We start from the raw sequence: 14,551 nt of genomic DNA, 5'->3' as shown, positions 1-14,551 counted from the left end.
GAATCTCAGGAATTCTCTGCCACAGAAGGTAGTTGAGGCCAGTTCATTGGCTATATTTAAGAGGGCGTTAGATGTGACCCTTGTGGTTAAAGGGATCAGGGGGTATGGAAAGAAGGCAGGTACAGGATATTGAGTTGGATGATCAGCCATGATCATATTGAATGGCGGTGCAGGCTCGAAGGGCTGAATGGCCTACTCCTGCACCTAATTTCTATGTTTCTATGTAGGACAATGAAATTCTTGCTTTGCTTCAGCGCAACAGAATATGGTTGGCATGAATACAGAACAGATCAGTGTGTCCATATACCATTATATAAATATATATACACATGAATAAATAAACAGATAAAGTGCAAATAAACAGATAATGGGCTATTAATATTCAGAGTTTTGTTTGAGGTGAGTTTAATAGCCTGATGGTTGTGGGGAAGTAGCTATTCCTGAACCTGGACGTTGCAGTCTTCAGGCTCCTGTACCTTCTACCTGAAGGTAGCGGGGAAATGAGTGTGTGGCCAGGATGGTGTGGGTCCTTGATGATGCTGCCAGCCTTTTTGAGTCAGCGACTGTGATAGATCCCCTTGATGGTAGGGAGGTCAGAGCCGATGAGGGACTGGGCAGTGATTACTACTCTTTGTAGTCTTTTCTGCTCCTGGGCACTCAAGTTGTCGAACCAAGCCACGATGCAACTGGTCAGCATGCTCTCTACTGTGCACCTGTAGAAGTTTGAGAGAGTCCTCCTTGACATACCGACTCTCCGTAATCTTCTCAGGAAGTAGAGGCGCTGATGTGCTTTCTTTATAATTGCATCAGTGTTCTCGGACCAGGAAAGATCTTCAGATATGTGCACGCCCAGGAATTTGAAGCTCTTGACTCTTTCCACATTGATATAAACAGGACTGTGTGTCCCCATCCTACCCCTTCCAAAGTCCACAATCAGTTCGTTGGTTTTGCTGGTATTGAGGGCCAGGTGATTGTGCTGGCACCATTTGGTCAGTCGGTCGATCTCTCTTCTGAACTCTGACTCGTCCCCATCAGTGACATGTCCCACAACAGTGATGTCGTCAGCGAACTTGATGATGGTGTTCGCACTATAACCGGCTACGCTGTCATGAGTATAGAGTGAGTACAGCAGGGGGCTGAGCACGCAGCCTTGAGGTGCTCCCGTGCTGATTGTTATCGAGGCCGACACCTTTCCACCAATTCGAACAGACTGTGGTCTGTGAATGAGGAAGTCGAGGATCCAATTGCAGAGGGATGCGCAGAGACCCAGTTCTGAGAGTTTGGTAACCAGCTTGGAGGGGATGATTGTATTAAATGCCGAGCTGTAGTCAATGAATAACAGCCTGACATATGAGTTTTTGTTGTCCAAGTGGTCCAGAGCGGAGTGGAGAGCCAGCAAGATCGCATCCACTGTTGATCTGTTGTGGCGGTATGCGAACTGCAGTGGGTCCAGGTTTTTGTCGAGGTAGGAGTTGATTTGCGCCATGATCAACCTCTCAAAGCACTTCATCACCACTGACGTTAGTGTCACTGGTCGATAATCATGGAGGCGCGTCACCTTGCTCTTCTTGGGCACCGGTATAATTGATGCCCTTTTAAAGCAGGTGGGAACCTCAGACCTCAGAATTGAGAGGTTGAAAATGTCCGTAAAAACTCCAGCCAGTTGGTCTGCACAGGTTTTTAGAACACGACCGGGTATACCATCAGGTCCAGGCACTTTTCGAGGGTTCACCCCTCTGAAGGATTTTCTGACGTCGGCCTCTGACTGTGACTGAAATACCATCACAGCGAATGGAGGCCCGAGAAGGCACATCAGTGTTCTCCCTATCAAAGCGTGCGTAAAACAAATTGAGCTCATCAGGGAGTGATGCTACGCCGACATTCAAGCTACCTCCTGATTTCGCCTTGTAGGAGGTGATTGCATTCAGGCCCCGCCACAGCTGCCGAACATCGGTCTCATCCTCCAGCTTGGAGCAGAAGTCCCTTTTGGCCTTACCAAGGTCGTATCTGGACTTCTTGTAGACCACTGTATCATCAGACATGAATGTCCGGTGTCTGGTCTTCAGAAGAGTGCGGATCTCAAAGTTCATCCAAGGCTTCTGATTGGGAAACACTCGGAAGGTTTTTGTAGGGATGCAGTCCTCCACACATTTCTTTATGAAGTCTGTAACGACTGTGGCGTATTCGTTCGAGTCCGTTGCCCAGTCCACAGACTCCAAACAGTCCTGGAGTTGTTCCTCTGCCCCCCTTCCCTCGACCAGCTCTGTACAATATTGTGGTCATGGGCAGAGCTGTTCCCAAACCAAGCTGCAATGCAACCCAACAGTGTACTTTCTATGGTGCATCTGTAGAAGTTTGTAAGAGTCGCAGGAGCCATGCCAAATGTTCTCAGTCTCCTCAAGAAGTAGAGGCGTTGGTGAATATTCTTGGCTGTGGCATCAATGTGGTTGGTCCCCGACTGATCACTGATAATATGAACGGCAAGACCCTGTAACCCTTTCGTTCCACTGTCTGCCAGTAAGGCCAAGGTTTGCATCGTGCTTTGTTCAGCTGATTAAAGGTATCATGGGCTTTTAAATGAATATCTAGCCGAGTAGTTCAAGTGTTGTGCAGAATCTCCAAATGGTTTAAAGGAAAGCCGAGCTGTGAAAGGTAGGGGTAGCGGTTATTTTCATAAACACGCCATGGTACTTAATGTCCATTCCAAAATGTCTTACAAAAGGAGTAAAAATCCATTTTCCTGATCTGCTGTAGTTTTTGTGATGAATAGTCTGATACAATTTAAACTCTTGCTGGGACATTTCATGGAATTAAAAGTCAATAACATTGCTGTGGAATTAGACTGACATACAGACCAGACTGGGTAAGGACAGCAGGCTTTCTTTCCCACAAAGGACATTGATGGATCAGAAGCAATTTCTAATGACAATCTGGTAGCCCCATGGTTATTATTACTGGTAATCTTGTGATAATTTCAGGAACTGAATTTAAATACCCTAGTTGGCATGGTGAGATTCAAATGTCATTTCTAAACTACTGATACGTGCTTCTGGTTACTAGTTCATGCATTATCATTTTATTTCAAGGGTCCTGAGGGAGTTAGGTGCTTTAATCCTGAGATATTTTCAAACTGACCAAACTTTCCAGACATTTAAGGCTCATAAATCCTTAATTTACATTTTTACTAGTTAATGGAAGAAGCTGCTGCAACTCTTGTACATAAATATAAATAATCTTGACTGAAATGGTGAGTGAAATATGTGCCAGAAACACCACTTGCAGCTGTATGCAAATGAGATAATCAGAGTTCACAGGCTAATTGTAGAAAGCCCTGAAGACAAAAAGAAACTTTGGAAAGCAAATTTAAAATGTACACTGGCAGAATTAACACCCAAATATCCTCATTAAAAGTAGGTACTCAATCATTGCAACCCTGTGTAAATATCAAGGAAATCTCCGCTGCAAACTATTCAGTTTATGTGTTAATTAACTTGTGCATTGGGGAGCTTTTGTCATGATTCTGTTATTGCATATCTGATCCAGGAGATGTTCCACACACCCAAATCAATCATTTGCTTTATCAAGATCTTGCAGTTGCAGTTCTCCGTGGATTGTCACCTTGTCGTGGTGGAGAAGCTTGTGTGGACCTGAGATCCTGAGAGCGATGCCGTCTGGAGCTGTGCTCCTGGTAGGGCCACCCATGGCGGTAAGGTCGAGGGGGAGGTCTCTGACAAAGAGCAATCCAACCAAGACCTCAACAGAGGAACAGGCGGAGGACGATGGCTGACCTTAGTGGAGCGTCACAACGGCTGGGAAGGCGGATGAAGGCTGCAGCAGAAAAGGGTCTCCGGTCGTCTTGGACTCCATGCCACTGGATCCTGATCCAGATCTGTCAAGGACCGTGGGGTGGCTGTCTGTGCACCAGTCTCCCCACGTTAAATAAAGTCACGCACAGGCGTCCTCCATATAGGGAATAGCACCCTGGAGACCCCCATGGTGTCATGGTCCGAGGGGGCCTAAGAAGAAGAAGCAGCTGCATGCAATGGCCTCTCCACCCTTCACCGTACTGGAAGCAAGTCATCTTTGGCCTCAAGGAAGTACTTACAAAAATTAACTATAACCAATTGAACCTAGCGTGCTTTGTCTGTGCCATCAAAAGCAGCCGAATATGCCTGCCCAGTATGGGGACGTTCTTCACACACCAAGAAGTTGGATCCATTGCTAAACCATGCAGAACCACCTCTGGCTGCCTCAAACCCACACAAGTTGACGACCTGTACCTGCTATGTGATATTGCACTCTCTCCAATCAGAAGAGCATTCTCCCCAAAAGTGGAAGGCACCAAGCAGGAGGGTGACCCTCGTCACCCACTCTTCCAACACGTCCAGGCACCAAAGAGGTTATAATCCAGAAATAGCTTCTCACATACAGTTCAACACCTGAATGATAACCTCCGCACCTGCAGGATAGATGCTTGGGTGACACAACCACAATCAAAACCCCACACACTGACACTATACCCTGAGGAGTCCTATCCATTGGGAGCAAAAGAGACATGGCCAGTCTGGCTCTGCCTCAACCCCCCCAGAACATGGGTCGGACGGTGCAAAGCCCTCATGCAGAAGTGGGGGTACAACAACGATGGACCAACCGAATGTGACTGCGGGGAGGCAACCCAAACTATGGAGCACTTACTTCCCTGCCCCCCTCCTCCCAGAGCCATGTAAACCAGAACATCTTCAACCCACGTGCCAGAGCCCAAGTTATGCAGTGGCTTGTAGCAAAAGGATTTGAGTATAGGAGCAGGAAGGTTCTACTGCAGTTGTACAGGGCCTTGGTGAGACCACACCTGGAGTATTGCGTACAGTTTTGGTCTCCTAATCTGAGGAAGGACATTCTTGCCATAGAGGGAGTACAGAAAAGGTTCACCAGACTGATTCCTGGGATGTCAGGACTTTCATATGAAGAAACACAGGATAGACTCGGCTTGTACACGCTATAATTTAGAAGATTGAGGGGGGATCTTATAGAAACTTACAAAATTCTTAAAGGGTTGGACAGGCTAGATGCAGGAAGATTGTTCCCGATGTTGGGGAAGTCCAGAACAAGGGGTTACAGTTTAAGGATAAAGGGGAAATCTTTTAGGACTGAGATGAGAAAAACATTTTTTATACAGAGAGTGGTGAATCTCTGGAATTCTCTGCCACAGAATGTAGTTGAGGCTAGTTCATTGGCTATATTTAAGAGGGAGTTAGATGTGGCCCTTGTGGCTAAAGGGATCAGGGGGTATGGAGAGAAAGCAGGTACAGGATACTGAGTTGGATGATCAGCCATGATCATATTGAATGGCGGTGCAGGCTCGAAGGGCCGAATGGCCTACTCCTGCACCTATTTTCTATGTTTCTATGTAAAGTGTAGCAACATGACAAGAAGACTCCAATCATCACAAAAATCTATAATTCACTTCCTGTTCCTAATATTCAAAGGTCACACCAGTAATACACAGTTACTTCAAACTATTCAATCCTAGCAGGAACAACTCTCAGAAACAATCACTAACACATTACCCTTTTGTACACAGACAAAAGTTGACAATAAATTGCCATAGTAGCAGAAGTAGTGAGATCTGGATGTAATGAGTTAAAAGTCTACTTCCAAAGCAGATGGAAAGGATTGGCCAGGTGCAAAAGGGCAAAATCTCACACATATTCTGCTCTAAAGGACAGGATGAGAATTACATTGAACGGACCACAGATGGAGGGTTATCAAAAAACAAATTGGGTTGTTATTGGGCCTGCTGGAAAACTGCATGAAATGTCAGGCTACTTAGAGGACAGCTAGTGCATTGCATAGTATGTTGTGTGGAGCCTGGAGTGTATCACAATGGTGACAAAACACATACAACAATACAGACCTAACATTTATGTGGGTTAAACTTTTGTCACAGAATCTCAGCATGCTGCCCAGCCAATTCAGCTCCAGAAACCAGTGTTCAACTGAGCTTTGAACTTCCGCAATCTGTTCTTCAGAAGACGCACTGCTGAAATGCTATGATGGGGAAGCAGTAGCTCTCAGTGGAAAAATAAACTAAATATCCCCTCTCGGAAAAACAGCTTTCATGATCGATCTACTGCAACTCCACCACTATTCCCACTGCCACCTATTTCTATTCACTAGTGCCCTTGCTGGGCACTGTTGTTTCTCGAATTGTCACTACCATTTAAGTTAAAATGATCAGTCTGCAATTACTCAATTTATCCCTGCACCCTTTAATGAGTAAGGGTAACATTTATAACCTTCAGTCCATAAGTACCACTCCTGGATTTAGAGAAGATTAGTAGGAGATTATAGTCAAAACCTCTCTTACTTCTCTCAGCAACCTGGTTACATCCATTCTTCTTTGCCAATCTTAACCCATTCAGAATCACAGGTCAAATTTGAGAAACAACAGTGCCCAGTTTCTTCCATGAAAACTAACATAAATTATCAATTTAATAGTCAGCCCTATTCTCCTTTCCATGATCCCAACTCTCTTCTAACATTTATTTGCCAATTTAAAAAACTGTGGAGTGCTTTTGGATTTCCAGTATTTTTGCTTTATTTCACTGTGTGTGTGCCATTGAACCTATCATTGCAGATTTCTATCCCTTTTCTTCTCAGAATCTCTTTGGAATACATAACGATCTGTGAAAGCCAAGTAAAGTAATGTGACAAGACTGTGTGTATTGTTTCATGAGTTATCCAGTTATCCTCACTGGAAAATTCATGCCCCAATGAAGCAAATGCTCCATGAACACTGCATTGCAAATAAAGATTTTTTATCAAAATACTGCTTTGATTTTGAGAGTTCTATCAATTTCCAGATTAGTATCCAATATTTTAGCTTCATTTGATCTGACCTTGCAAATTAGATCTCATAGCATCCTCTATCTTTAATAAAATATATTGAACAAAATACTACACTGAACAATTGTTTAATCACTAGCGTGTTTATCAAGTAAATTGAAATTTAGAAATTAAAAATTAAATCAGGTTAAAGTTCTTGTAGTGTCCTTTTTAAAATTCTATCCCCATGAATACTTTCTGCTTTTTGAGCTAATGAAAAACATTTCAAAATGAATAAGTGCTCATAACATGAGACCTTTCTTCAAAGAATAACTATTACATGAAAAAGGCTACAGTTTCATAAACTACATCTACTTCTTTCTTCAAAACTGTTTGAAATTATATCAAAGTATTTGAATTCACTTCACAGAGTTTTCTGGTCAATAACTTACTGGGTTCAGATCACAGGATCACAGGCATCTCCTTTACTGTCAAATTATCAAAAACAGTGTAATGTATATATATGTAATATATGCAAACAGTGTAATATATATTACACACACATACATATACATCTACATCTACATCTACATCTACATCGACATCGACATCGACATCTACATATATATATATGAACAATCTATTTAATAGAAAGGTGGTGTTTTTACCTTATTATAAAGATAAACAAACTTTCAAAAAATAAATAATTTTAAGAAATAATTCAGTAACTACAAAGAAACTTATAGTTTGAACGGTATGCAATAAACTTGGTTGTAAATGAGCTACAATTCCATTTGGGAATAACTAGAATAAAAGACAAGTATATCAAAAAGGAATTTAGCAAGAAAGTCATAATTGTATAAAAGATCTCTCTGACAGTTGACTATACACAGTCACAATACAAGACAAAACAAAACACATCCTTGAGAACCAAAGTGAAACTTGAAATCGTTAGCCAGTAAATAAACAAATGAGGTAGACGTTTCAGGAAAGTGGAAAGATCAGAAGCATAATCTCTGAAGTGCAGACCCAGAATCAGTATTGGTGTAAATGTAAATGTCATATCATAACAACAAAAGTCAAAGGTGCCACAATAATTTAAAATCTATTTTATGCCATTTTTGTGTCATCTTCATAGCATAAAAGAAAATAAAAAATGAAAAATAACTGTTGAATTGTCTATGATGTCCCAGTGCATTTAACTGCCAATAAATCTGTCTGTAATTATAGTATATAGTCAAAATAATTAATAGATATTAATTAAGATTCTGGAACCACGAGCAGGCATATCTTTCTTAAAAGCATATTGAAAACAATTCAAATCTCCAACTCATTAATGGTTCCATTTCATTTTTGTAAGTTCATGAATTTCATTAAATATGGCACATGAAGCAATAAATAAATTTGTTAACATAAATTGATCACATGGAGGACAAACTTAATTTGTATTCCATTGGTCTTGCTTGAAAGCTGGAAAATAAACCATCTAATTATAATACATAATCTAATAACCCATTGGAAACTGTATATGTGTATATAGGAGTCCATAAACATTTAATAATCTATCAAGTCAACGCATAGGCCTATGCAGGACGTATTGCTATTTTGGCAGAGTATTCAAGTTTTCTAGAATCTATATATTTATTTCTGAGCAGACCCATTAATTTCAGTGCAACAGTGAAAGATAACCAGTAGGTGGTCAACATAGCAGACGTCATACTGTAATAACTGGCTCAGTTATGAAAGGAAAAGACAAGCAGACAGGCCTCATATTTCATGATTAAGTAAAATCAAAATCCTTTAGTTGATGGGGGAGTTTACAAAGAGTAGTCTAAAGCAAACATCACAAAGAAATTTGAAAAGTGTCACATAACTTCAAAGAAATCAAATTCAGCAAAATAGAACAAGACAGGAAGAAAAACATCTGCTGGCCCTGCAAGTGGCATTTAACTTGGGGAATGATTTTGCAGGCTTGCACTGTTTAACTAATAAAGAGATACATCTAAACACACAAAGTGTTGGAGTAACTCAGTGGGTCAAACAGCATCTCTGAAGAACATGGATAGATGACGTTTCATGTCTGGACCCTTCTTCAGACTGAAGAGGAGTCCCAACCGGAAAGGGTGCCTGTCCAATCCCTCCACAGATGATACCTGACCCGATAAATCCCTCCAACACTTTGTGTTTTGGTCAATATTAAAGCAAATACAGTTCTTTGTGTCTCCTTATGAATTTGAAGGTTAGTGTGGCTTTCCTCTGTAATTTTACACTTTAAAATCCGCACTAACCTCATTATAATCCATTATTCAGCATAGGTTTTGATAATATTCTGCAGAAATACCATAGCCTTCCTCTAGAGTTCTCAATATATGAAAAGAGGTGACATATTAAAGTATTCCATTCCACGTAATATCGATATTACATGGATTGGGATACTTGAATATTTCCTAATATTAAGCTATTCCAGTCGGTGTAACAGCACATGGTATTTCAAAAACTATTCACTAAAATTCTTGTACATGTCAGAAAGCATCTTAAAAAATTATTTTGAATTTATATACATTTAAAAAAAATTAATCAACATGCTCCAGAACACTAAAGTCATTTATATTTATTTAAATGTTTTTGATTTTGTTTTTGTTTTTATTGTTCCTGAACATCGATAGATTTGTCTTAAGAATGTTAACAAGAACACAGATAAAAGTTAAAATTTAAATATCCCTCCTCAGTGAGCCATACAATAACAAAATAAAAATAATCTTGGTTACTTGCCCCCTCGTGGGTCCTTGCAAGAAAATAAAATCAATTCGGCTGGTTAGATTTGTTGCTTCCCTGTTCATATGTACTAATCCCTTGATGGTCACTTTTCCATGTATTCCAGTAAATTCAAAAATCACCTGAATAATTTTAATTCTAATTACATGCTAAACAATAAGCTAAGTGCTATTTTTATTCAATATTGATTTTCCTTTTAAAATAATTTGGGGTCATTGTTCAGATATTATCAGAGTATTAGAATGCAGAGTGACTTGGACAGGTTAGGGGAGTGGGCAGATGCATGGCAGATGAAGTTTAATGCGGATAAATAGACAATAGGTGCAGGAGTAGGCCATTCGGCCCTTCGAGCCAGCACCGCCATTCAATGTGATCATGGCTGATCATCCCCAATCAGTACCCCGTTCCGACCTTCTCCCCATATCCCCTGACTCCGCTATTTTTAAGAGCCCTATCTAGCTCTCTCTTTAAAGTACAGAGCCCTAGTGAGACCACACCTGGAGTATTGTGTGCAGTTTTGGTCCCCTAATTTGAGGAAGGACATTCTTGCTATTGAGGGAGTTCAGCGTAGGTTTACAAGGTTAATTCCCGGGATGGTGGGACTGTCATATGCTGAGAGAATGGAGCAGCTGGGCTTGTACACTCTGGAGTTTAGGATGAGAGGGGATCTCATTGAAACATATAAGATTGTTAAGGGCTTGGACACGCCAGAGGCAGGAAACATGTTCCCGATGTTGGGGGAGTTCAGAACCAGGGGCCACAGTTTAAGAATAAGGAGTAAGCCATTTAGAACGGAGATGAGGAAATACTTTTTCTCACAGAGAGTGGTGAGTCTGTGGAATTCTCTGCATCAGAGGGCAGTGGAGGCAGTTTCTCTGGATACTTTCAAGAGAGAGCTAGATAGGGCTCTTAAAAATAGCAGTCAGAGGATATGGGGAGAAGGCAGGAACGGGGTACTGATTGGGGATGATCAGCAATGATCACATTGAATGGTGGTGCTGGCTCGAAGGGCCGAATGGCCTACTCCTGCACCTATTGTCTATTAGAGATTTTAATTGCAAGCACATTACATGTTTATACTTTAGCTCCGTGTTGAAATAATTGAATATAAATGAGAAACAATACATTTAATTTTCTGTTTATTAAATTTAAATCAAGTGAAAGTTGTATTTATGACTTTAAATATAAGCATTTGCATTTGTTCATCTCTCTGGTGAGTTTGAATCTTCTCTAAGTTTGTCTGATGATCATCATTTTCAGTGATAAAGCTCTTACACGTAATGATATGACAGGATATTACTATCATGAAAACAAAACATGCTGGAAATACTCAGCAAGTCATACATCAACCATAGAGAGAGAAATGGTAACGGATTAGAATTTTCAAGTATCTCTAGTTTTTTTATTTTCTGATCACTTGGACATAAAGCATAATTTTGAGAAAGTCATGCAGTGTAAAATTATACAAAACAAATTCAACTTCAAAAATATGTTTTAAATTCATGGATAAAAAGTAAGACAGGAGCATTCGATTCTCCTTGTCGAATTTTTCCATTAAGTCTCTATCCAAGTAATCCTTTCTTCCATATATCAAATGGAAAATCCAACATATTATACAAAAAACTGCAAATGCTAGAATATTGAGATAAAAACATGATAGTCAACAGGTCACGCAGCATCTGCGGAAAAAAAAAAGAAAATGAATATTTCAGGCTGATGTCCTTTCATGGGGTGGGAGATTGCAACCTTCATGTGGTCCGCCCTGTTTCAACAAATCCAATCAACCTGGCGTGCACAATCAAATAAGATCAAATAGAACAAGTTGTCGTACAAGAAGATGTCCTTTCATCAGATATACTGATCAAAACTGTTCTGATGATATTCACCGGAAACATTGTTTCCCTCTCCACAGATGTTGCCTGACCTGCTGAGTGTTTCCAGAATTATCCATTTTTATTTTGGATTTGCAGCATTTGCTCTTTTACCATACTTGCCAAAATTTTCATCAATATCCTGACAGGATAATGCTATAATACAATTATAAAAGTGGCATGGTTGTAAAACCCCCTTTAAAACAATTAAACTGGGCTCATGTTATCAACAGGAAGTCCAAGGGCAATAGGTTTCACAATATCTGGACATCCAAAATATTGCCAATAATCTTAGCACAAAAATATTCTCCATGAAAAAATTGTATTTTTGAACAAGTAAAATTATGTGGTTGATGTACACACAAACTATTGCATGTGGAAGATTTTTTTTTAATTGTGTAATTGCTTAAATTCCACCAACTCCATCTTAATTCATTTACGTTTATAGAATATAAACGTGGAAATGTATCAACAGAATAGGATATTCGACAGCAACCATAAGCAACTGAAATAGTGCACTCTTGAAATAAGAGCATCTACTGCAAGTAAAATGCATGAAAGTTCCAACGTAAATATAATTTTTCATATTGTCAAACTAGCCAAATGTAGGACAAAATGATTATATAAAAGTTTTGCTTTTTTCCTGTCGTCTGCAAAGTGATTGTTTAAGTCCATGCTTTCTGATGTGCGCACTAATGTCATAAATCACATGACATTTGCTGACCTTTGCCTCAAAGTATCAGTGGCGGTCTCTGGATGAGAAGTACAACCTCTTCTGCTCCAGGCTTTATACATACCTCCTTTTCTACATATTTTCTTGCCCGGTTTTCTGGCACATTCCTTCGATATTCTTTTTACTGAAAAATGAATAAAAGACTAAAAAATAACATGAGCTCCATCAGAAACAGTAGGAGCATGCAACACCACCAACTGACTTAAAATTGTCGTTTCTACAAAGACAGGCTTTCAACTCATTGTGTCTCCACACACAATGGGAAGATGATGCACCTTTTCTTAAGTCAGTGAGAGGGGGATTGAAAATCAACTTCCACCTCGATGGTCGTGCCATAGTGTGTAAAAAAATGAGTGGGGCAGGATACAGACCTGATGCATTGGGAAAGCTTCATGCATGTATATACACCCACAAACACATAAATACACAAACAAATCACAGCATGCAAACCTTATATCATGCTTCCTAAAACAAAGAAAGAATCAACATTTAGCAAAGATTAATATTAGATGTTCCTGTTCCTTATGGCTTTTACTCACCATCCTCAGTAGGCACATATATGTTTAGAAAGAGGCAATCTTCATTCTGTTCTTGAACATAAGATGCAATTACTTCCAAGTTGGCAGTAAACCACACGGGGAGCATTACATCTGGCAACATACCATGTATATTCTGGGGACAGACTGGTGCAAAATGGGTGGCATTTCGTATTTCTGACCAAGAAGAAGGCGGTTCAGGGGGTTGGAAACGACGTTCTCCTGTTGGTGAAGCAGCATATGGCACACCAAGGTACTGGATTACTGGACCCAAGATTTCATTACTTAGTTCTTTTTTGATCCCCCTCAGTCTGCCATAATTGGTGTTCACCACTGGGTAGGGTTCATCGAGTTTCTGGCAAAGCACCAGGCTGCCCTTTAATGTAAATCCGAGTATCCAAAGAAGGAAGGTAATATCAAATCCCTTTCGTACTGGAGGCATCATCACCACTCTCAATATGCAATTAAACCATGGTGGCCTCTCTTTGTGAAGTGGCATTGTGTACAATTGTGCGCCACAAATATAGAAGCAAAGGTTCTCCTTGATATTGGATGAAATCTCAGTAAATCGACGATTGTTTCAAAGGAGTTCCAAAGTAAATTACAATTTTCTACATCAGAAATATTTCCCTCTAGATTTCAGACTTGAATATTCATCTTCACTTGCTTTTATTTTCAGTGAACATACTTTTCTTCAGTCCACATGGAGAAATTGACCATCCCCAGAGAATTTCCTTTGACAATCCTTTTTTGTTGTATCAGGGTAATTGTGGCCTGTAAAATAAATTGCAAATTCCAAAGTCAATAATATATAATTTATAAGGTTTCAAATGTATTTCTTTACATAAAAACGTATTCTTTAAAAAAAAGATTCTTCCCTCTTAATTCTAACTATTGGTCAAATTATTGTAACATCAGTATGTTTCCAATGGGTAGTTTGTTAATATTTACGTTACAATTATCAACAAAGGAACATAATCTTTCAACCATTCATCCTTAAGATCAACAAGAATAATTCCCATATTTTGCTTCTCAACCTTCAACCTCGTTGCCTCGACTATGTGTGTAGTATATATGTCATATCCATATCTGTTATAAGCATATTAAATAGAAACCGTGCAAGCAATAGAATAAAACTGTTAGAGATCATTTCTCATCCAAATCTGCAATCTGCCCTCAAAAATATTCAAAATATTGGTTGAAAATATCTATCATTTAATCCCATTTTCACCCAATAGATCAAGCACTGATGTTTGAATCCATAGCTACACAGGTAAACAGGCAGTTAAGATCCTTTTTTTTGTTTCAATCTTCAGCAAATGAGCAATTAGAATTTTATCTAGAAACAACCCAAGACATATTGTTACATTAGAAAAATATTTTCCATATCAATACTTTGTTGTTTTTTAATACCTACAAAATCCTTGCTTTCACAAGAACATTGCACTTCTTATGATTTCTGATGTTCAGGGATATTTCAAGTTTGTTATCTAAGGTACGAATTATTGAGGTTTTCTGTGAATCTCCAAATTAGTTCAATAAAGAGAATCTATACCCAGAGTCCCTTTCAATCATTTTAACACAATCTAATAACTTCAAAACCAGCCATTTGATTCAAAAGGAAATTTTGAATGGAATCTGTACATACATCAAATCTTCTATCCATTCCAAACTAAAACTCGCATCTTGTTATCTTCCAGTTTGCATTGTTTTTACATTTGCGCAAAAACGGTACACGATAACGCTAAGAATGTTCGCCACCTTACTCACCATTCTCCTGTGTTGTAAGTGCAACAGGTTTTGTTCCTATC

At 39.5% G+C, this 14,551-nt stretch overlaps 1 protein-coding gene across 5 annotated transcripts in view; it reads right to left on the bottom strand.

The window, feature by feature from the left end:
* The window catches only part of nlgn1 (neuroligin 1), a 397,825-nt gene that overhangs the window by 326,643 nt on the left and 56,631 nt on the right, over window positions 1-14,551 (bottom strand). For 3 of the 5 annotated variants that reach the window (XM_033031264.1, XM_033031262.1, XM_033031263.1), the window contains exons 2-3: window positions 12,744-13,514; window positions 12,269-12,328 (exon numbers count right to left, since the gene is read on the bottom strand). In XM_033031264.1, coding sequence (XP_032887155.1) covers window positions 12,269-12,328; window positions 12,744-13,239 — 556 coding nt within the window. In that variant the 5' untranslated portion in view covers window positions 13,240-13,514. The remainder of the gene's footprint in view (window positions 1-12,268; window positions 12,329-12,743; window positions 13,515-14,551) is intronic. The other 2 variants (XM_033031265.1, XM_033031266.1) reach the window with 1 other exon arrangement.

This window comes from Amblyraja radiata, chromosome 13 (genome assembly GCF_010909765.2).
Source record: "Amblyraja radiata isolate CabotCenter1 chromosome 13, sAmbRad1.1.pri, whole genome shotgun sequence".
Taxonomy (NCBI): Eukaryota; Metazoa; Chordata; class Chondrichthyes; order Rajiformes; family Rajidae; genus Amblyraja; species Amblyraja radiata.
This window is presented reverse-complemented; position numbering and strand designations above follow the sequence as displayed.